Below are 23,694 nucleotides of genomic sequence, written 5' to 3'. Positions count from 1 at the left end.
GGGATTTGTTCTTGGGTAAAAACATTGCACGCACACTCTAAAGCTCAAAGGTGCAAACAATTCTGCGGTTTAAGAACACGTCATGAATCTGACAGACTTTGTCTTAGGACCTTTCTCAAGAACAAATTTAAGAAAAAACTTAAATTTTTGGTGAATGAGGCCCAATGAGTCCTGGAGGTGTTTACACCTGGCTTTTCATGTGGTCAAGTGAAATTGAACTTGATGCTGAAAGGTGTAAACAGCCTCGAAGTATGGAAACAGTTAAAGATAAAGATAAAAACTGCTAATTTGCAAATAATAGTAAACAAAGTTGTAGACTACTTTTGAATTTATTAAAACAAAAGATTTTACAAACAACAGTAATGTGGTTTCAACAGAAACTGAGTGTAAAAGTTCTGAAGCTGAGACTGTGGGGCAGAACATGGAAAAAAGTATTACACTGTAAAGTAAATGATTCATTTAACCCACGTTCAGAAAGAACCTTTTCTTAGCCAGTTTTCTAGTTTGGTCATCAAACAGAATCATGTGTTAAGACACAAATCACTGAATATGAGTTATGACAGAAGGTCATGTTGAGCAGATATAACGGTTATCATTGATCTTAGTGCGATACAGCTGCACATGAAACCTTGCCTTTAATGTGGTTACTGGGCCTGAGCATAAATACTTTAATTACAAAATATGATCGTCACTTGAGGCTGGTCTTGTTAGTGCGATTGGCAACCTCTGTGTCCGTCCATAAATACAACTTCCAGATGCCCATCCATAAGCAGATTTACAGTATATACAAAACATTTACCCACTGACCCTTCCTATGAAGCAGTTCTTTAAGGCTGCAAGCAGGGTGAGACAGAAACGAGGAATGCGTGATCAGCGGGTTTTTTATATTTATGAGATTTCAGAAAGGTCTTTAAATGACATTCACAGAGCATCTGAAGAGTGCTTGTGTGCACGCGTCTGTGTCTGTGCCACACGCTGCCTGGAGTATTGTGCAGTTTCGTGATACAGTACAAGGGTAACAGCCATTCATAATGACAACGATCCCCAAGGTTATGTGCTCCCCCATGACCCTCAAAAGCACTGAATATACATGTTTTTAGCGGCCTTAAACTCCTATGATCCTACTTGCTGGCATAAATACTGCTCTGATAAAACATCACCTCTCTTCTCAACAAGCAATCAAAAATGTACTGCAGCAATTAAATGGCTAAACAACAAGTATATCCATAAATTAAACAAGAGGAGGAGAAACACTGAGCATTTCCTGGACCGGACACCCCAAAGTCTTGTTTTCTCACCCCAGGGTCCCCCTCAAGTCCCTTGTGTAAAAAACAGTGGATTAGGATTAAGGCTTGACATAGATATCCGAACTGAGACAACAGGTCCGACTTCTACCTACAGGGTGAGATTTCCTTGATATAAACAATAACAAAAGCTGAAGGCTAAGGAGAGGAGGCTTTCGACATCCGAGTGTGTCAGAACTCCCATCGATCTGATGAGTATGGCGTCCTCATGGGCCTCAAATACTGAACGTCAGTACTGTCCTGGGAGAAGGTCAGGAGAGAGGGACAGAAAGAAGGAAAGAAAGAAAGAAAGAAAGAAAGAGAGAGAGAGAGAAGATTGGGATAGAGGAAGAGAGACTGAGAACGAGTGTGGGAACAGTCCATCCTCTTCGCTCCTCTCTGCACCGCTGTGCTGACCGGGTTTAGAGCTGTGGCAGTTTCGGTAATGGCCAGAGTCCAGCCTCTGCACTGCACGCGTCTCTATGAGCTCTCCAGAGCGTCCAGCACCTTCATAATCTGCTGCTTGATGGCCTTTGTGGCGTCACCAGCATTTGGTATCAAATACCTGCAGAACAGAAAGAGCGTTACTATATTTATGTTTGTTTTATATTTATGACAATCATCATAACCCTTAACACTCAGTTATTCAAAATAATAACAAAAGGATGGTGTCATTTTGTATGATTTTTTCCTCATTCAGCTTGCTAAAGAGAAATTCAGCTTTTTTTTTTATTTGCAATGTTCACGTGTCATTTTTCGACACGAGGAAAGTCAGCAGTGCAGACTCAAACGTGTCAAATCAGAATATAAATGAAATGCAATTAATTATGTAACTAATTCATTACATAAATACATTAGCAATGAGGTATCAAGTGAAAAGAGGTGGACAGTTAAGTAAGGAAGTATTGTAATAAAATATTTTTAGATTTCTCCATCAGCACATCTAACAAAAGTGTAGTCAAAACATCCATATCCGACAGATGTCTGTGGCACAGAACACTATGCTTTCCATAAGCGTCCTCCTATCTTGCCTGAGCATCTCTCTCTTGCTCTCCCTCTCTGCTGGGGAGATGTTATCTCAGTCTGTCTCTGCACAATGGAGGGTCTATGACTCAGGTTTGTCACCTCAACGCTGACCCATAATGAAAAGAAAAAGCATTTTCTAGACAGGATGTGTATTCAAAAAAAACTAAAAAGGCCTTTTTTTTTTTACATGAAAATGCTTTTTTAAAAAATGAGCATGTCAGTGTTGTCAATGTGCAATAAATCAACATAGTAAAGAGTTTATTTGGACTAAAATAACACATTAAGTCGATTTTTTGGGAGTGTGACAGGGATAATACCAGAGCCCATGTATGTTGGGCTTGTTGTGATGTCAGCACTCATCATTACTCAGACCTTTCAGCTGTTTAAACCTCATTCGGGATTATAATTTCAATATGTGCTTTTAACTGTAACCATCTATAAACAAAAACTCTTCATAGCAAGAAAAAAATTTGGATTATCACAATCCTGAGTGTAGATACTCAAGATGATATTTGATCTTACCTAATCAAGAATTAACAGCAAGAGACTGAAAATTCAAAATAAGGCAAGGCACGTTTGATGTTTATATGAAAAGTGTAATGCACATTTAACATGAGACACGGCTTAGCTAAGTCTCTGAAAAGTAAGAACCTTTCTACAGCCATGATTTCCACTCCTGCTGTGTTGTTGTTGCCAAACTTGAATGTAATGAGCTCAGGATGCTTCTTTTTTGAGGTGATCTTCACCACAGAGCTTAAGGCCTGTCTGGATTGGATGTAGGCGAAACCTTTTCGAGAGGCGATCTCCCTCAGACAGTACATGTGTGTCGCTGTGACCAGAAGGTGGCTGCGGAAGACAAAAGGATACAGTTTACTATTAAAACATCACTAATGCCTGGCCCACATACATATGCCATTAATAATAATAATAATAATAATAATAATAATATTACTATTATTCAGCATCTGGAACAGAGATACAATAGAAAAGATCAGCTAGGGAGGAAAAAAAGGTTGGAATATTCCCCCAAAATTTCATTTTGGTTTAGTCTCACCTGGGGAACATGTGTCCAGTCTCCTTCACTTCGTTACATGGAATGTGGTGCTTCACATCTGGTTTGTTAATCCACGTCTGTATGTTTACAATCTCTTTGCGGTCATCATCTGACATTGAAGAGCTGTCAATTTCATCTGGAAAGAAACAAAGACCAACATCACCAAAAATAAAGTGGACAACCTGTCATTTGAACGCTAAGAATACAGACACAGGCTCACAAGTCAGAACTACAAAAATAAATAGCAATATATTTTACATTGATTTTTAGCAATTTTTATCATGTTCAATGGCCACTTTATTAGGAACATTTATACACGCAGTTAGTCAGTCATTCAGCCAATCATTTGGCAGCGGCCAGCAGCAGTCACAGTCAGGCGCTTAATGTTCACACCAAACACACGAATAGGAGTAAATGTGATTGACAAATGTGACTGACAAAAAACATTCAGTGAGCAGCCGTTATGTGGGCAGATGAGAGATATCAGTAGAGAGTGACCAGACTATTTTGAGCTGACAGAGAGGCTACAGCAAATCAGAGAGTCATTCTTAACAACAGTGGTGATCAAAAAAGCATCTCTAAATGCACAACACATCTAACCTTGAGAACACAACAGCAAAAGACCAAACCAGGTTCCACCTCTTGTCAGATAAGAACTGGAATCTGAGGCCACACTGTGCACAGGCTCACTGAAACTGGACAGCTGATGACTGGAAAAACATGGCCTGGTCTGATTTCTGAATCTTGTTTCTGCTGTGACACGCGTGTGGTAGAAATCTAGTCAAAATTTGGTGTAAACAGAATTAATTCATGGATCCAACCTGCAGGTGTCAACAGCTCAACACATGTTGTAACGATGTGGGGAGCGTCTGAATGCCACAGAGTTCTGGTGGAATTTGGAGCACTTGCTAGAATGGGATGTGGTAGAACAAGGCATTTATAGCAAGAATGCGCAGCTAACAAAAGCTGCACAAAATCTGCAGCAATTATGTGATGCAGTCATGTCAATATGGGCCCGAATCTGTAAGGAATGTTTTCAACCCCTTCATAACGAGCTTAGGCTGTTCTGAAAGCAAAGGGGGTCCTATTAAAGCCCCCACATAGCGAACGTGCCGTGTCACATAGTGTCCTTAAAGTCAAAACATTTCTTTTTCAATGAGGACATTCATGCATGGCAGCACTCTGCAAATCTCAGCACTGTTCTCAGTGCAAAGTGCTAGTAAACTGATGCCAAATATTTATACATGATAACTGCAATACATTCTATGTAGTATGGCAGCAAAGTGTACTATATCTGTGAAGTGATGCTAAGGCCAGAAAAATACTGAATGCAAGTAAGCGAACACAAATGACAATGTATGGCCAACACATTGCAAAGTCGTGGTCCAACAACCACAACAGCTAAACAAGTGGACAGTATAAGAGCATGAGCAGCTTTCCATGCTTTATATAACCTCATTATTAGATATGTACATAAATATGCTTGTATTATGAATTGAGTTGACACATGCTACATGACACGAGTCCTTCAGTACATTTCTGTTCTAATAAAGTGGCCAGGGAGTGTATTTCATTATCATCATTTTAGGGAAGAAATTTCTGGTTTCTGCACCTTTAGCTGTACCTACCTGTGTCATATTCCTCCTCATCACCGATGCTGAAGACAGGCTTCACACCCCGATAAGGTTTACCCACTCTATCACTACTGCTCACGTGTCTGTAGAAAGGACACAATATTGCATGACCGAGTCACATACAGCTTATACAGCTTATACACACACACACCACACACACACACACACCACACACACACACACAATCTACCCCTGGAGCTACAATTCAAAAACACATCTTCATTACACTAAACAACAGCTGTGCACATTTAAAAATGACAGTGTATCTAGAAGAAGAAAAAGTGAGTAATGTTAGTTGGAAAACACTCAGGTTAAACAAAAAAAGCAGCAATATCCAAGACGATAACCAAAGTGTGGTGGAGTCAGGCAAACCTACATGCTTCAACAGGCATCATGGTTTAGTAGTGATGTTTCCTTTGTTGAAAAGAATAAAATACTGACCATCCACAGCTTTGGTCATCATCTGGTCATTAACATTGACCAATGAGTGAGATGAGGAGTCTGAAAACACTCCTCATAGCTTAGAGTGGGAGACACAGTGGGAGTCTCTGGCATAAAACTTGGAGAGAGACAGAAGAGCCATGTTAGAGCCAGCACAGCGACAGTGACCAAGACGATGACAGCAAAGACCCTTAGAGAAGCTTTCTGTTTCAGCACAGTCTATTTGAATGATACTTCTGTCTAGGGTTGGGCGATTCATTATTGTTATTATTGGCATCGGTATCAGGCCTGTGAACTTTAAACAGACGAATAAGGGTCTTTTTTGTTTATTGTTCATTAAATTGCAAGCCTAAAGCGGGGAAATTGATTGATAAACTCTTGTTGCCTAGCTGTCGATACTTAGAAGTTCCCGAATGACAATTAACATTACTCAGTGTTGTCCTTTAAAAGTGTTTAAACGTCACCTCACTGCTGCCCTCTAAAAACACTATAGCACCCGTAAAAGTGCTCAAAAACTAGGATCACCTCAAATACATGTGATTATGTAATAATTGTGACAGCTCTAGGTGACATTGTTTATGTTCAAAACGCTTATGAAAAAAGAAAACAACAAATTTACAGGTCTAATTTGTCACCTTTAAAATAGATGCATTTTAAAATCTGGCCACACGGTGGTGCAGTTTTTACAGTTTCCTGTAGCACCTAACAGCAGCAAGCATTTTGATCTTTGCAACAAAACTTGTGATTGCATTTGTGCATTCCTTCTATTTCATAGTCTCACGCTAACTCATGGACGACCTTTTTTGCACCTCTTAACATGAGCCTCAATGTGTCGATGACCTTCTCACCGTCTCTACTGACACTGCAACAATGCAATCATCAAATCGCCCAAGCCTATTTTTATCTCTGTCCCGCTACACAAGCATGTGGGTAAGCCTTACATGGTTTTGATAAAGAACGTGGACATCTCATAAAGGAATAAAAAGGAAGATTCACTGGAAATCTAATCTAGCCTAATAAATTCTAGGGAGAGCTGCACAGTAATGAATGCACATGAGTATTAGTGCTCTACAGTGCATGCGTGAGTAAAGGAGGGGGGTTTGGATTCTGCTCTTCGCCCCTCTGCGGTGAGCCAGGCCAGGCAGTGCCACCCTGAACGGGAATGTCGAGGGCACCGATGGCACTCATGCTGGTGAGGTTTTAGACAAACGGGTACAGGTTCTTACCGATCAGGTATCCCCTTCTCTGGCCAGGGCAGAGTGAAAGATATTCTAGTGTAGAATAACAGGGCATGAATGGGGAGGAAGGGGGTTAACAACACACAAGGGGTTCAGGAAATTAAATATTTTGAAAATAATAAACAATTAATGCGACAGATTTTTATTTGGATAGATTGGTATAATTGTGAATTATTGGACTGTTACTGGAGAACACAAAATCTCAAGAAAAGGAAATAAATGTAAAATGATTATGGCTTTAAACCATTTCTTTTTCCTTGGATAAAGAGAATAAGGTAAGAGAATAAAGGCAGAACTGGGGTTAGGGCACTGAGATGTGTCGAGTTTAGAGAAGAGAAACACAAGATTCTTACCTGTCCACTGGTGTGGATGTGTTCTCAATGAAACTGATCACCTTCTCTTTCACATTAACTGACTTGGACTTGAGGGCAAAAGTCATTTTGTTGACAAGGGATTTGACGCTTTTGCCATCTCCTGTGCTGTTCAGCTCGCCCTGTATGAAAGATAAAAGACAGATATAACTTCCAAAAACATGAGAGAAGCAAAGTTAAGACATATTGTTGTCATACTTGTAATGTCCATGAGGTGGCACTAAATCACTTGTGATTTTCTCCATCCAAGTCACAGATTAAGGGGACACATTCTCTCATAAAACTACTCGGTGCAGAAGAGCAAGACACAGTGTACCCCAGTGAATCAGTGAATTCTGACAGCAATTAATGGTTTTTGTACCATAAAAGTAACTTTTTTAAATGATCAGTTTTTTTTAAACAGAGTTTGTGTACAAGTTACAGAATTTACACCTACACTCTTGACCACCCTCTTGATGCCTGCAATGTAGCACCATTTGGAAGAACGTTAATAGTTCACAGCGCCAGGCTAAAGTATAGCCTCCATATTATTAGCCATATATTAGTCCATATATCCCCTATATAAATTCAAGACAGCTATTTTGTGTAAGTTTTTCATGCAGTATATTTCATAATTTGCTGTTATTTCACAAATCATATTTATTTTAATGCATATATTTTCATTTATCAAGGTTAGAAAGCGTATCTGACTCAGACAGCACAGAAAAGAAACGCGAAACAGCTGCACTTGTGCACTCATTTAGGAATTATTCATAGGTGGTAGGTGCTGGGAACAAAGTTTATGTTTTCATTTTTTGCAGAGATGTGCAAGTTGCTTGTTATAAATCTTAATTTTGCTAAAATACTTTTACAATTAATTAGCAAAAACTAAAATGTGTTCAAGTTGTGCCCTGCTCTCCTCTACACTGTCCCAAAGCATTGTGCCCATGAGATAGATTCACAGCTCTGTGTGATCACTGTCACTCATTCACAAAAGCAAATATGCACACACACACACACACACACGACTCACGTCTGCAGAACCAAGGCTGCTGTGGGATCCTGAAGTGCTGACAATCCAGTGTACATAAACGTTGTCTGGGCCCTCCACATTGATGTCTGCCAGGTGCTGCTGAAGTGCTGGCCACAGACAAAACACAGCAAAAAGACTTCACCCCTCATCTGTAATTTACTCACGGTAATTTATTCACTGTGATAGCACTGCTCATAGTTTAAAACTGCTGTGTGAGGATGTTATTTTACTACTGAAAAGTTTCAGCTTAAACAATGAAGTCTTTGGCAGTGCCTACAACAAGATCACTAACAAAGAGTCATAGATGTTTGTACACCAGTCAGAAGAGAAATGAACAGAAGGAACTTGAACAAACCGATGTGATGTAAGGAAATAACACATGTAATGACACATCGTAGTTACTTACCCATAAAGCCACCTTTAGCTATGCTGACATATTCCTTGTTTTTCTGCCAAAGCCAGAAGAAGTAGTTGTCACTTACACACAATACTCTACTCACAAAGTTTATTTTGAGAAGGCAGACAGAAGTGAGACAACAGAACAGACATAAATTCTGCAGACATTACCACTGTGCTAAACATACTGTTCCAACAGCACCTTTCAGGCCAGCCTTTAATTAGATTTAATTAGTTTAAATTAGAGCTTACAGCTCCTCCATTGTTGCAACTCTTTGCTAATGTTTACTGTTAACCTTGACGCAAGAGAAATCATGTGACCGCACTTAACTTCCACAGAACCCTGCCTACTTTCACAGTTCTGAGGTGCAATGGAAAATGGACACAGGTGTTTGACTACGGCACAGATAAATCTGGGAACCATACTGTGCTGTACCACACTACCAGGTAAAAAAATGCCTTTAGTTAATTCAGAGAGGAGGTGCCATTTCAGAAATTCCTGCCTGGGTTTTTAATGCCACCAGAACATCTAGTAGAAAACTGCAGCGCCCTGATGCATCTGTAAGAGCGTGTGTTGGCTGTGTATCTGACCTGCAAGAAATGGGCCAGCACCATGTTCATGTACATGTCCTCCTCCTCGCGCCCACTGCCCATGAAGCACAGATGCTCTCCGCTGGCCACTGAGCCCGACTCCAGAGACTGCTTCTGTGCCTCCAGCAGGGATTTCACTGACAGAGCAAATTCGGCTGGGTTGTGCAGCATCTGAGGATCACAGTACAAACATAGTACACATGCGATTGAAGCATAGTACACATGCGACTTGATTGAAATGGCAAACATTAAATCACCAAATTTTGCACAAAAGCTTGTACACTCTTTAAAATTACATAAATATCTTTTGCCAATTCTATAATTCTTTTACAACAGAAATGTGATAAATGACAAAAATGCACTTCCTGAATAAATAATGCAAATAACTTAGAGAATAGACTATAAAGAATGGTCATGTGACTATTTTTGCCTAGAAGTAGCCAAAAAAATGACAATGTGGTAGGAACCAGTAGACTAACAAAGAAATTGCAACTCACAATACTAAATAACTCAAACTCTAGACAAGAGTGACTCAGTACTAGACAAGAGTGATAATAGAGAGCAAACAGACTAATTATGCCTGCTGCTGACTAAAGGACACTTTCCAAGTCCTCATGTATGTCAGTCCATTCCATCTTTCAGCTACTAGGATATAAAATATAGCCAGGAAATTAAACAAGAAAGCAAAGAACAACTGATTAACATTTGTCTGTAGAGAGATTTGTCTGCAAAAGTTGACATGACATGAAGAGTATTATTTGTACTGGCGGCTGCTGTCTACAAAAAAAAATAGATAAAGGAAAATACAGTACAGCTGGCAATATGTGGCCATTTTAACATGTTGCATAAGCCAAAGCAAGATTGTTACAGCTCGTTAGTGCTCCTTCCCTTGAATTGATCTAGCATTGATCTATACAAAGCTTATTTTGATTATTATTAATAAAAACTACAAGAAAATGTTTATGTGGAGAGGATCATTTAGGGAAAAAACTGTCCTAAAATCACACAGTTTAAAACAGAGCAAATGTTAATATGGCTCATGTTACAGTGACCTCTTCATTATGTAATAATAATCAGAAAATAAAAAGAGGGAAAAGACCCAGTGTCCCTACCAGGTCAGAGTCCAGATGGAATGCAGTGGACAGGTGTCCAGCATTGTACTGCTCTGCAGGGCGACAGTCCACTACGAAGAAGCGCACTCCCTCCTGAAAGCAAGCAACAGCGCAAACTATTTGTCATTCAGAGACTAAAGAAATAAAAGTCTCAGTCCAGAGATTTAGCAAGGAACAAAACCCTGATTCTTTAGTTCCCTCAGAATGAGAATGATGTTAGCTGAGCCAGTAACAATCGGATTAATTTAGTCAGTAAATGTTAATTCCAAAGTTGAACGAGATAAAACATTTTTATCTTTGAGAAAATGTTCAGTCATTATGTCAGTCACCTGATGGCTCACAGAACCTTAACATTTAAGGGCTGTGGACTCACTGGTTGGAGCTGATTGGCCTGCAGGATCTCTGGCACGGACACAGGAAGACACAGGGCCTGACTCAGGTCCATATCCTCTTCCTTCAGAGCCACAAGACTGCTGCCAAACAGGTTCTGGTTCTCCTACACACATACATACACATACACAAACATACTTCGTGGCATTATTTAGATATTCACTGCAGCACAAAGGTTTTAAGTCTGGCACAATAAAATTAGTACCATAATCCAGCTAATCTGCTTCAGGGAAGTTAATCATACTACAAGCACCATTCAAGAAAGAGAAAGAGGAACACTCACCTTTCTGAGAGAGAGGGGTGTCTTGCTTTGGTAATACTGTGCCAGTGAAAACAGATCCTCAATGTCCTCAGCCTCTAGCAAAGCAGGGGACTGTTCCAGCATTTCTAAACACCAGATCATGCACAGTTTAGTGTGTTAGTACAGTATTGCACACTTCAAACTTTAAAGTACTCTGGATATGACATTATAAGAACTCACTTATGAGCTCCTCTTTACTGCCCCCCTCTTGGGCAAGAATCATGTCTCTAGATTTGCACACAAAATAAAATATCACTATACACAGTAGCACAGACTATTATACAAAATACTCAATACTGAAACCAGACCCATATTTTAAACAGTGCACTGCAGACTCACGTACTTGGCATTCACAAGAATAATGAGCATGAGGAAGAAGATGAGAAAGGGGTCAGCCTGCTGGAAGTAGACATCCCACAAGGCCTGGGTGACCTCAGGAAGACAATGGCTGGAGAACAGACTACCCAACTGCAGAGAAACAGCCAGGGACAAGACAGCACTTCAAAAACATGGGTCTAATTACTTTACTAATACTCAGGCTGAAGGATAAAACCAGCCACTGGTTTGTTTCCTGTATAAGGACTTTTACAATGTAGATGTTAATCAGTCCAACCCATAATAGAACTGACGTGTTTAGTAGTGAAGAAAAGAAACTGACCCAATTCATGGCATAAGAGTCTGGTGTAATCTTTTTGGTGTCCAGGAATGAACAGAGCTCAGGCTCATGGTACTGCAACAGGAGTCTGTACAGGTGGAAAGGCCTGCCCTTCGGCACACAGTCCCTACACACATAAAAGGTACACTAGATCAGGTGCTCTAAGATGGAGCACATCCACATCCATAACACAAACCATGAGTTTCTTTCACACAAAGTCAAACTAGGACAGACCTTTCGACTAACTCTTTTCAGGAACCTCCCCAAAAATAACATTCATTTTTTGTAGGGTGACAAATACAGTAAAACAATTCAAACGCAGACTTTTTAGCACAGCATTGCCTAAACATTTTACTCTCCTGGAGTACAATGAATACGTCATCAAATATCGGTTTGAAATATCGGTCAAATCTAAATACTATGCAATGCTGATCATTTTTTAAACAATTATCTGCTGATACAAATAAATTATACACCAATAAATTACACTACTCTCACTTCGTTAATTATGTTATTACTAAAATAGTACATTTACCTGGCACCCCACTTCTGCACAAACTTCAGTGAAAAATCAGCTGACATATGTTTCCATCAACCACTGCTTGGAAGGAGCAGTTTGTTTTGCTTTAATTTGTAGGATGCTATATCTTTTGCTAAAAATTTATAGTTTCACCATTATTAACTACTGTTGCTATCTAACATCCACCTACATTTTATCCTGTTGCTTACATAACAGACTTTAAGCAATCAGCTAAAGCACACATTATCATCTGAAAGGCCTCCTAAAACAGATTTCGAACAAATTTTCATTGCGTTAGTCCAGGGCCTTCTGCGCACAAATATACAATGTATCTCCAAAAGTTTTAGACATTTGTTTTTCCAACATTTCTTCTGAAATTCATAATAATAATGTGAATTATTATGTGTCAATAGGGAGTTTGTCCTACTTTTGCTGCAGTAACAGCATCCACTCTTCTGGGAAGTCTTTATACTAGATGTTTGAACATTGTTGTGAGGATTTGATTGCATTAGTGAGGTCAAATAGTAAGTCAGATAGTGATGTTGGATAATCAGTTTGAGACTACATAAATACTATGCTACTGCAATCTAAAGCTATGTCTGGTCACCAAGCAGCAGGTCAAAATTTCAATGTCCACACAGAGGAGGCAATTAAACAGAGGCATTGGAAAACACTCTTACCGGGGTATGTATTTATTCATAATGGCATAGAAGCAGTTGTAGAGGTCACTGCGAGGCAGCTGTAGGCCCAGCAGGGGCTTAAGGAGGTGGGGCCAGCAGAGCTCTGCAGTGAACGTCACATTTCGGGACTTGCAGTAGAAGGTGATCACTGCTTCCACATCTGCCACCAGGTCACGGCCTTCCTCCACGGGCAGCCCTAGCTGGTCTGCATGCAGGAGTCAGAGATCAGAGAACAAAAGCAGAGGCACAGAAATTCCTGTTTGATCCTATTATCTTGGTTAGAACCCCTAGAAGTGAAGTTATTACTTTGCTTTGCTGTACTATGCTATATGCTAAATGTAACATAATTACAAATGTGGTATTAATTCAAAGTTAGGAATCTGCCATTTTGACACAAAAGGAGTTTTTCCAGCTAATGTCTCCCTCAGATTTTGAGTTAGGAACTGGGTCTCTGTAAAGCCGCTTTGGTGCCGCGTCTGTTATTTAAAAGTTCTATTGAACAGGGAAGCGGGGAGGAGCTTGAAGTTGGGAGTGATTACATTTTTATTGCAGTATATAGGTGACATACACAGTGATTTCATTCTAAATATTATTTTTTTCAGTTTAAATTGAGCAGAACCGCTTGCACCAATCTCACAGTCAAAATATATGTGCATATCTTGAAAGAGATTGTTACAATGGTTAAGAAATGGGCCTGAAAGATGACTATGTTGGCTAATAATTGTAACTTTTTTAATCAATATTAGACAGCATTTACGCACAAAACTAGCTTATAACTCCTGTTTGCTTTTTAGCATCAAAGCCCCAAAGAGACCAACTGGTGAGAGAAGCGATTCATTCTCTTTAAAAGGCAGTCCTAACCTAAACAGCGCTACTGCAGATATTTAAAGATACATAAACAGAACAAAATAAGAACACAAACTCCAAACTACAAAAAGCACACATGGCTCTTTGCTATGCTCAAAATTTTCTTAAGCTCTATTCTATTTTTATTTTTCTGTTACTGTTTCTAGCAGTTGCAGTTAAACAGTGAAATCATCCCTATTTCCCACATCCCTGCTTTTTAATAAACAAAACTGTACTGAACTAAACTGAGAAGAGGCTGATTAATTCCCTGGCTGTCTTAGTTTCTCACTCGGTCTTGCTTTGGGCTTTGCCTGGAAGCTGAAGCCTGGTACTTGTGTGTCCCAGTGTTCAGAGACAAAGCTATTTTTCTGGGTTAGCTCCCTGCAGCTGGTGCTGCACCCCAGAGCTCTGGAAACTCCCTGAATAGAAACCAGTTTGCTGGAGTCAGATGGGGGTTGATGGCTGGGGGCCTGTGCTAGGGTTGGATAGGGTGATGAGTAACGTGCAGTTGGAGGCTCCGGGCTTTATCTGTCTGTTGCTTCTTCACATCAGAATGTTCTGCTGACGGAATAACAACACTGTCTGTTCTGACAACATGTTTTTATATGGGTAGGAAAAAGGAATCTTTGTATTTGTTATTTGGAATTCGGGAGCGTGGCACAAACTATTGGACGAGTTTCAGAGCATACAGGTATCTGAACGATGAAAAATTGTCATGGCTGTTACAAAACCTCATGCCTAAAATAGTACCTTTATAGGAAAAGGAAAAACACCCAAGGCTCCCAAGTGGCAAAACTGTCCAAGTGCTAGCCCCATCATCAGGAGATCACAAGTTCGATCCCCAGTGATGCTACAGCCATCCGTGGCCAGGAGTCCAAGAGAGCACAACTGGCCTCGCTCTCTCTGGTTGGGTAGGATGGCCCTCCTCTACCCCATCACTATGCTAGCCAGCACAGGCGTCTGTTAGCTGACGTAACAGAACTAGTGGCTAGTGTTCTTCTCCAAGTGCATTCAGCTGTGCAATGACTTTGCATTAACGGCAGTTCAAAAACATGAGATGGCTCACGAGTTGGAAGAAGCTTGCGTTTGCCTTCTAGTTGGAAGAAGCTTGCGTTCGCCCTCCTAGCACCGGTGGTATCGTGTGACTGGAGGAGTCCTAACTAGTGGGTTGACTTGGATATGACTAAATTAGGAAGAAAATTGGAAAAATCTCCAAAAAAAGTTCTTAACCTTAAAGCTGCACTATGTCTTTTCTGGGGATTGAAAGACCTCTCTGGTTGAAAACTGTATACAATGTAGGAAGAACATTTTGTAACAGTGGTGCTTCTGACCCTTTCCCCAAGTGGATGAATCTGATTGCAAGCGCATTAAGAACTCATTTCTTTATCAAGATCATATCTTTTGATAATGTTGACTTTGCATACATAAAGACACGTGACGTGGTCCAAAAACACCTGTGAAACCCCACCCGACACCTTTGACTTTTATTATTTCTTGCTTCACATCCATATTTAGGCATGTTTTCTTTTCTCCTGACTCACTAACTGTACTTCTTTGAATCTTAACAATAAACATCTTAAATACAGTGCCTATAATTTACATTTGATTTTCTTTAATGTAACAATATTTTATTACTAGTAATTTTATTGGTCAATCTGTCATGAAATTATCAGTGTAAAAGGAAGCTGGTGTTTTCAAACTGTTGAAAAAAATGATATTTATAGGATTTGATGTGACATGAACAATATGTTGAATGCCTTCTATATGTATATTTATTGAATAAATGCAACAATAGAAGTAAACTGTCAGATGTGATTTAGATTATTCACCAATGAGCTGCTGGCATCTGTTGTGAATGAGTGTCTGTTCTGGCAGGTCCAAAGCTCCATCCCACGAGGACAGACTGTCTCCTTTACCTGCCACATTTAGAGCAATCTGACACACACACACACACACACACACACACACACACACACACACACACACACACAACGAGAATCACACAGAATCAGGCAGGAGCACAAACAGGGCAGAAAGGTTAAAGTAATGAGGGATGAGAAAGGATGAGGGCTTTGATACTGAGATGCAGCAGAGGGCTTTTGAAGGGGCCCTTATGGGGGAGGCCATAAAGCTGCAGTCTGCAGTGCATATAGCTCTTCTTTGCCCCCAGTGCCTGGCTCAGATTTCTCTAATGAGCCGCAGATCAATACGGAGGCTTTCTGCACCCTTCAGGGAACAGCTGGAGCTGCTGCAAAGCGGTCTCTCTCTAACAGAGCTTCAGCATCAAGCTTTTAACAGCTCAGCTCACAGGCCATGTAGAAATCTCACTAGTACACATACAACAGTTAGTTTCAATGGCTTAATCTGATTGGTTAAGAAACATTCTACTTATTAGTGATAACAGCAGTGTTTCACAAAAACTATTTCATTCTGCTGAGCAACGGTTGATGACTCGCTTTACAGTGCAGCTAACTGTTAAAGTTTCTAATTCAGTACCTTTCAAAAACAGAAAAAAGATACATTAGATAACTTTTATACTAATATAGAAATAGTACATGGCATTTTTGTTCATCTGTTGTCTACTATATCAGTTGAGTTTAGTGCAACACACATACCATACACTTCAACACAAACACACACACTTACCATCCAAAGCTTGGCTCTCTGGGGGGGTGGTAGGTCTCGGACCTGAATGATGCCATCCTGCTCTGCGTCCAAATCACCACCTGCCGAGTCCAGAGCCTCAGCCAGGTCATGGTCCCTACACAATACACACATTTCAAAAACTTTATCTGGATTAACGTAAGATAAAATAATTACAATGAAATCCAAAAGCTAACTGAAGTTTACACTCACAATTAGGGGTGAGTGACATGCCAAAAATACCATATTATGATACGTAGACATTTTCATGATATTTGATACGCATCATGATATTTTGACCCACAGACACAATACACCACTAGTGTCACATTTTAAAACTGCCATCAACTCCACGTACAATGATTTTTACTTAACATTATACATATAGCACTACACTAAATCCAGTTAAACAGGACTATGCTCTTACTTTAATGAAAGAGTGGTCAATGTTCTGTTGATATCTATCATAAGCAAAATAGTTTTGTGAGCGTATCATGACAACAAAATTTATCATAACGTTGAAAAATCATCACACTCCTCATCGCTATTCACAATTAACATGTCATAAGGTAAAGGTAACAGTATCTTTCCCAGATATAAAGGATGCCTATAACAGCTTAGATTGAGTGTTTTGCTGTTAGTCCAGCTATCTGTAAGCATACATGTACACAATATTTCCAAAATTATAGCAACTGACTGCACACATTCATAACATCAGATAGAGACTGTTACCTCAAACACACACACATACACACACACACACACACACACACACACAAAAATAGGAACTGTCCTGCAGTCATGTCTATCATAATATCAAGATTTTTTCAAACATCAAAGACTGATCAGTGAGACCTGTGTTATTTTATAGTACTTTTTAGCATGGACTTCTATTATGATAAGCAAGCTTCAATGCCTAAAACTTAATCAACCCAAATAAATGAAGAAATAAATAAATTCACAAAAGTCAAAACTACAGTTAGCCCAAATTTTATATGCTTTGAAAACTGTGGACATGTATACTCGTTCTCAAAATAACCCTTAAATACAACATTTACATTTCATAATTAACCATAATTTTAAGCACATCTGTTTAAAGATATCCAGAAGACAACAATAGAGTATTAACAGACAGGCTGAAACCCAACTGCACTGTGTTGCTATGATAAAACCCAAAATCGATGCCTTCTTGTTAAAATACAGATTTTATGAGTCACTTCTATCACACTCATTTGTTTCTGAGTTTATGAGCTGTTTTATAGACAGGCTGAGCTCAGTGAGAGCCAGGCTGAGCTCAGTGATGCGGCTCTCAGTCCTAAACAGTCGCTGGCTAGAGTGGCTACAGCGAACTTTACCTTGCGCCAGACTCGTTCGCAACGATATGAGCGGCCGGGGTTCCCCTCCTTCAGCACTGCCAGAACTCACCTCAACAAACAGGTTTGAGGCTCTGAGCTTTAGTGTCACCCTCACCAGAGCCTTGTAACACTCTGATAAATACCGCTGATAATAAAATCATATTCGAAATTATTCATCTTTTTTTTGTGCCTCCAGGGTATTACGGCCTCTTTGCACCTTTACACTGAGCACTTTTCTTCTCGTCCAATAATTTACAGTGTTCCAATTATTTCTAAGACATCTGCACTCTTTTAGTTTAAATGGCCATGTGGAAAGGGTGAAGAAACACGAAGCTTCCATTAACTCAACTGAATACCAATGTAACAAACAAATACTAGAGTATACAATTACTTGGGTCAGTCCCAGGGTTTGGTCAGAAAACATGTCAGAAGAAGACAATGAAGACAATAATCCAGCTCACACTACACTTAAAAGCAGAACCAGCTTTGGATGCTAGTCATACTAAAGCATAGTGGAGTGACAGCTCCTACAGACAGACAAACACAAGTCTTTAAGCAAACTACTGCTGAAGAATTGACAAATGGCTGACAAAAACACCTACAGTAAGATAGAGAAGGAGAAGAAAGTGGCAGGTACAAAGAAAAAAAGAGAGGATGTGGTGGAGGTGAGAGGGTGTGGTACCAGCAAAGCCAAGCAAGGTTTGGGTGTTCTATATAAACAGCATTCAATACTTGTTTGAGGATTTCACAATGAATTTTGAGGAAAATCTCATATGATCAAACAAGCCTTAAAAATATTAAGAAGGTAAGCCCACCGGACAAAAAAATTGTCACCTATGACTGAAACATATCTAATAGCATGTAATATCTCCATGAGCATGAACTGGAGACAAGTTTCTGGATGTAGGTGATAGCAATGTTCAGCCACTCTTGCATCAAAGAATTGCTCAGTTTGGCCAGATTTCATGGATGCCTTCCCTGGTGTCTTACTCATTGTTCCAAGTAGTCCCACAGATTTTCAAGAGGATTCAAATCTGGGGATTTGTGAATGATGTGTGAATGCGCCTGAATGTTCATTACACCAATCAGTCACATTTGCAGCCCTGTGAACGCGATACCATCTCCTCCTTCAGCTCAAACCACACCTTGCACGCAGTCCTCAGTGGAGGTCTATGATGAACACAACGCCCAGCATCATTCACATAAAGGCAGAAACCAGATTCATCTGACCAGATAACACGTTTCATGTAATGAACAGTCCAATTTTGTATCTCTTTGCCCACCGTAACCGGGCAACTTTGTGAGCACAAGTGAGCAAAGGCCTCTTGCATGCCATATGGTCATGGCATGCAGTTCCCTGTTATCAAATAACTGTTTTTGTTACGTCAAAAAAAAAATCAACACATTTACATATACATATACAAATGTGTACATACACATATTTTCATGGTGAAGTCATAAGGAGTGTTTTAGTCCGGACTGCTTTTTGAATGAGGCACAGTACAGGGCATCCAATCAGAACAGAGATCACTTACATGTTACATGTAACTCACACATCAGGAAAACCACTACAGACTTCAGCACACTGCCTCGTTATACACACCTAATTCAGCTCATCAACTAATTAGCAAGGCCTTCATGAACTGAATTCAGTCCGTCAGATGAGGGTAAACGCTAATCTCTGTAGCACTTTGGCCCGGAAGGTCTCCAGTTTGACATGCCTGATGTAACTTAAGGGCACAGAAACAAAGAAGGCTGTTTAATATGTATAATAATATATAAATGTCAAATATCGGCTTGAAATATCAGTAAAATTTAAGCAATTATCTCCTAATACTGAAAAAGACAGACATCATCATGCACCCCAGAAAGAAGTGCAAATTTCAGAATAGTGCTAAGAAAGCCCTTCAATGACCTGAAAGTAAAGATACACCAATTTAGGAATTCTGTGTTGATGCCAATGTCCTTTATTTTTCACATACATATATGCCATATACAAAAAACATTTATAAAATACAGAAAATGGGTTAGCATTACAGAGAAATGTAACATTAATTTATGAAAGCAGCAAAATTAATAAAATACTGATATTTCAGCACAGTAGCCCAGCGTCAACTAAATGCTCTGCTCTTCTAGTAAAAACATCACCAAATATTAGTTCGAAATATCAATCAAATCAAGGAATTTGTCCAAAGCCAATATTTTTTTTCACAAATATCTACCAAAACTGAATCCTGAAATTATGCATCAGTTTCCGCTGGTCTAATATGAGCAAGGTTGCATCCCAGTTTTAGACAACATCACTTGGCTACACAAACGATATTCTGGGACGAAAGTGTTCCACCATCTGCCAGACCGCCACTGGACAAAACAAAACTCCACTAACAAAGACGCTCCTTCCCACACTTCTTCTGGCTCTTTCTCACACACAAAATCTCCCTTTCTGCTGCGAAAACAATGTCCATCACTCACAGCTGACAAAGTGGTTTCACTATGCCAGTGTGACCCTGAAAACCAACAAAAGGAAAACCACTGCTGACTTCAGGAAGCAAAGCAGGGATCAAACAGCAGTTGGTGTTGACTGGTGTTGAAGCAGAGAGTCTCTGAAAGCTGTCCTGAACCCAAAACAACCATTCACAAAAAAAGTACGCCACTCTGCAAATTTTAAATACAAGATGAATCACATTTTTTGCATCATTATCCAATACGCATTTGAAAATACAAATTTAAAAACACAGAGGTGTAAACGGTTTCATGTGTAGCACAGGGGATCATCCACCAGATACCTCAATGTTTTGCTACTGAACAACATTTCGTCAAAACGGCGCAAAGCGGTTTGCAATGGTCTTTGAGGTACATTTCTCTGGTGTGATGGATGTGTCAGAGGTGTTACCCTAGCAGTGGCTAGATGTATATAAACCCCACCATATTAAAAAGGCAGTGCACACAATGAATTCTAATAACGTCCTCTACAAATGCGGCTGCTACAACTTGGTGTATGCAACAGTTGAAGATGTCAGAAGACGTATTTTGAAGCATTAAACCTGCATTTAACCCCATTTCATCAGGGTCCAAAATTGGATACTAAGAATGGCCTTCTCAGCTTTCATAGCTGCAACGCGTGGATAACACAACAGAGTGTTCAACGCACACCGCTTCTGTTTAAATAAACGTTTTGTTACTTTTTGTCAGGGCTGAATGCAGCCCAGAAGTCAAATCATGCTGAGATCATAAAAGTCCAATGTGCTGATGGCTCAACAAAAGCTGACTACTGACACACACAGATCATACTGTTTGTTTCACTGCCTAGTATTGGCATAATATTTTGTAATATTAAAATGTTATGAATTTCATAATTATCTGGATTTTATTTCCACAGCTTCATTGTGTAACTGCACAGAATGAGTCTGACTGGTAGTATGCACCACAAGGCTCCAGCACAATTTCATTCAGCAAAGTGATGTAACTGAGTTGTATTCAAAATAGTCCAAATTAGTTCCAAAATTCCACTATGCCCAGACACTGAGACTACTGCAACACTGAACTGACTCAAAATCAGATCCACTCACTATCTGCATAAGCAAAGAACATTCAGAACACCACAGGTCCTGAAGAGTAGCTGGATCTCTCTTTACTTTAACTAGACCCCCATAACACATACATACATCATTCCCATGAAACCTACTCAAGAAACAAGTCAACGCTTGGTGAGTGCTAAAGATATTTTTACCGCTACTTCTGAACGGGAAAGAGCTAAAGACAGCATCAGACAGGATATGAAAGAGGCTATTGCAACAAAACACTACAAAGGCAGGCCTGAACTTGACACGAAGTGAATCATATCACAGCTTCAGTCTTTTTCAGAACAGAAAAACAGCAAGCAGGATTTGCTACATCATTTCTTAATGTGGACCTGAACGAAAAGCACTGCAAACTAAACAGGCCACAGTTACAGTTTTAAAGCAATACTGCAGTGTTTTTAAATCCAACTTCTACCTGCGCATCTGGAGCAGTTGCCCTAAACAACAATTTTGACGCGTTTCCCTCTACTTGGTACAAGAACAGAAAACCCGTTGACTCGGCACTCCCTTTTAATGGAAACCAGTGGGCAGCTGCTTCAGCGGGCTGTTACAGACTGGAGCATTCCTTCATAACCTCCTGAGCAAAGTAAGAAATCACTTGTTGTCCAGCTGCCTCATAGATGGAACACCATCTCAAAGGGAGTCATGTTTGGCTTGAATTAGAAGATACTGTTAATAAATAGTAATGCTTATCTTTGTCCAGATAATAATAGGCTTACAAACTCACTGTGTTTTCCTCCATCACATGTCACTGAGTAAGAGCCTCTGCTCTTCCTGCCTACTGTTTCATATTCAGAGGAGGAAGAAGACACAATGGATCATCTATAGCAGCTGCCGGGCGTCTGTGTGCTTCCTCTATACACCTGCTAATCTCAGCCACCATATTAATATAGCTGGTTATCATTTAGGCTTCAATTAGGGAAATTACATATATATAAAAAAACACATGTTCTCCATCCTTTTAAAGCATGAAACGATTCTATATAGAAGTTAGAATTTCATACAGAACCATTCCCTTCACCAAAGAACCCCTGAAGAACCATCTTTCTAAAGCGTGTTGGGATGACTGAGTGGTGTGGCGATGCTCCTCCTCAGTCAGGTATGCAAAGAAGCAGTAAAGATCTGACGTCAGATGGACTAGACTGACAGATAATATCACAACGCACCCAGTGAACTAGATACTACGTGTCTAGGAAGAACTCTAAGGTTCATAGTGTATATCACGTCCCCTCAGGGCACAATTATACACAAGACGCGGATGCATTAAACCAGCCAAATGAAGTAAATAAAGACCACAATCTATACAGACCAACTAATACATATATATATATACACATACATGTGATACATCAGTTTCTCATATGTAACTATGTTAGCTATACGCTTTTTCACGCGCGTTAACCCATCAGACGTTTACCTGCACGCAGGTTTACGGACTAAAACAGGCGATCGATGATCTTAATGACGGCACCAGCACAGTGACCTCTGATACCAAGAGCTGACTGTTAGTCTCCAACAACGTGAGCGTTCATGTCACCCGTTACTCATTTTTGAGGAACCAGCGAACCAGGCGTTAAGATTTCAGCTCTAATCTTAGCTCTCGTTTTTACTCACTAAACACACTTCTAAATTTTGAATCGCAAAATCACTCTTCCCACCTCTGTCCCTGTCACACCGAGACAGCGTTATTATAACTGAAGCGACCGTTTATCAGTCATTTTACGCTGAATTCATCATTAGCCTGGCAGCTAAATTGAACCCAGCTACACTCTAATGGAAAGCTAACAGGCTAACACCAACTGGTACTTAGATATAAGGCAGTGAAACGACCCCTAAGGACAACCGGCGGTCAAACGAGACAAAAAAAAATAAATTCTATTAAAATGAGTGGTCGAAGGCATTCGTGTCCCCCTCCAGAGTAAATGGAGAAGTAAAGCTAACCGGAGCCTCCAGGCTAGCAAACCGCTGTCTGTGTCCATAAGCCCGGCTAACGTTAACTGTTAGCACAACAGCACTGGGTCTCTGACCGGCCTCGCACTGTTGTTACTGTTTTTTTAGACAGTTATCTAGTGTCCGTGAACACTCCAGATTGAACGACTTCACTCCGAGAGTCCGTCTGGACTGTTTCTTTCCTAAATGAAACCTGACTGACCGTCCCTTACCAGCTGCCCTGAAGAACTTCCTCCACAGAGTCGGCCATTGCTGCGTTGACTCTCCACGTCACTCTGACTGGCAGAGGGTTTTCACACTTGTTGCCTCATCGTTTTGTCTGAAGCAGCAATGAAAAAAAAAAATCAATGAAGTCAACAAAACAGAGTGAATGAAGACATGAACGTACAAACTGAACCAGACTGAACTGTAGTGTGGTGGAACCCTTGTCCTGACAGCCTTGTGTGATTTAATTTCAGGTTTATTTGTATAGTGCTTTTACCAGACATTGCCTCAAAGCAGCTTTACTGAAATTTGTGTCCAGAGCAAGGCAAAAGAGCATGAGAAGAAACAACTCAAAGGATCCAAAACTCAAAAAAGCAACCCATCCTCCTGTGGGCCACAAGTTTGGTGCAA

The 23,694-nt window shown here is 40.1% G+C and overlaps 1 protein-coding gene across 2 annotated transcripts; it reads right to left on the bottom strand.

The window, feature by feature from the left end:
* Positions 1 to 310: 310 nt before the first annotated feature.
* Positions 311 to 23,418, bottom strand: tbc1d23 (TBC1 domain family, member 23). 2 transcript variants are annotated; one of them, XM_036570343.1, is made up of 19 exons: positions 23,292 to 23,418; positions 16,197 to 16,311; positions 15,380 to 15,485; positions 12,705 to 12,909; positions 11,508 to 11,631; positions 11,193 to 11,317; positions 11,030 to 11,076; positions 10,832 to 10,935; positions 10,532 to 10,654; positions 10,159 to 10,251; positions 9,047 to 9,217; positions 8,466 to 8,508; positions 8,060 to 8,166; positions 7,030 to 7,169; positions 6,665 to 6,709; positions 4,992 to 5,080; positions 3,364 to 3,499; positions 2,961 to 3,155; positions 311 to 1,848 (listed from the first exon to the last, which is right to left on the bottom strand). In XM_036570343.1, the coding sequence occupies exons 1-19, from the start codon at positions 23,327 to 23,329 to the stop codon at positions 1,764 to 1,766; spliced, it is 2,091 nt and encodes a 696-aa protein (XP_036426236.1). In that variant the 5' UTR covers positions 23,330 to 23,418; the 3' UTR covers positions 311 to 1,763. The 2 variants fall into 2 exon arrangements, with proteins under 2 accessions (XP_036426236.1, XP_036426237.1); XM_036570344.1 differs by lacking the exon at positions 6,665 to 6,709.
* Between the last annotated feature and the right edge of the window lie 276 nt (positions 23,419 to 23,694).

This window comes from Colossoma macropomum, unplaced genomic scaffold (genome assembly GCF_904425465.1).
Source record: "Colossoma macropomum unplaced genomic scaffold, Colossoma_macropomum, whole genome shotgun sequence".
NCBI lineage: Eukaryota > Metazoa > Chordata > Actinopteri > Characiformes > Serrasalmidae > Colossoma > Colossoma macropomum.
This window is presented reverse-complemented; position numbering and strand designations above follow the sequence as displayed.

Excerpts from the sequence above, each read along its gene's own strand:
- tbc1d23 (XM_036570343.1), bottom strand. The coding sequence starts at position 23,329 with ATGGCCGACTCTGTGGAGGAAGTTCTTCAGGGCAGCTG. Across the intron at positions 10,936-11,029 it reads CAGTAAAGAGGAGCTCATAA|AAATGCTGGAACAGTCCCCT; the intron begins GTGAGTTCTTAT and ends TCTGGTGTTTAG. Across the intron at positions 7,170-8,059 it reads GCAGCCTTGGTTCTGCAGAC|GGCGAGCTGAACAGCACAGG; the intron begins GTGAGTCGTGTG and ends TCTTTCATACAG.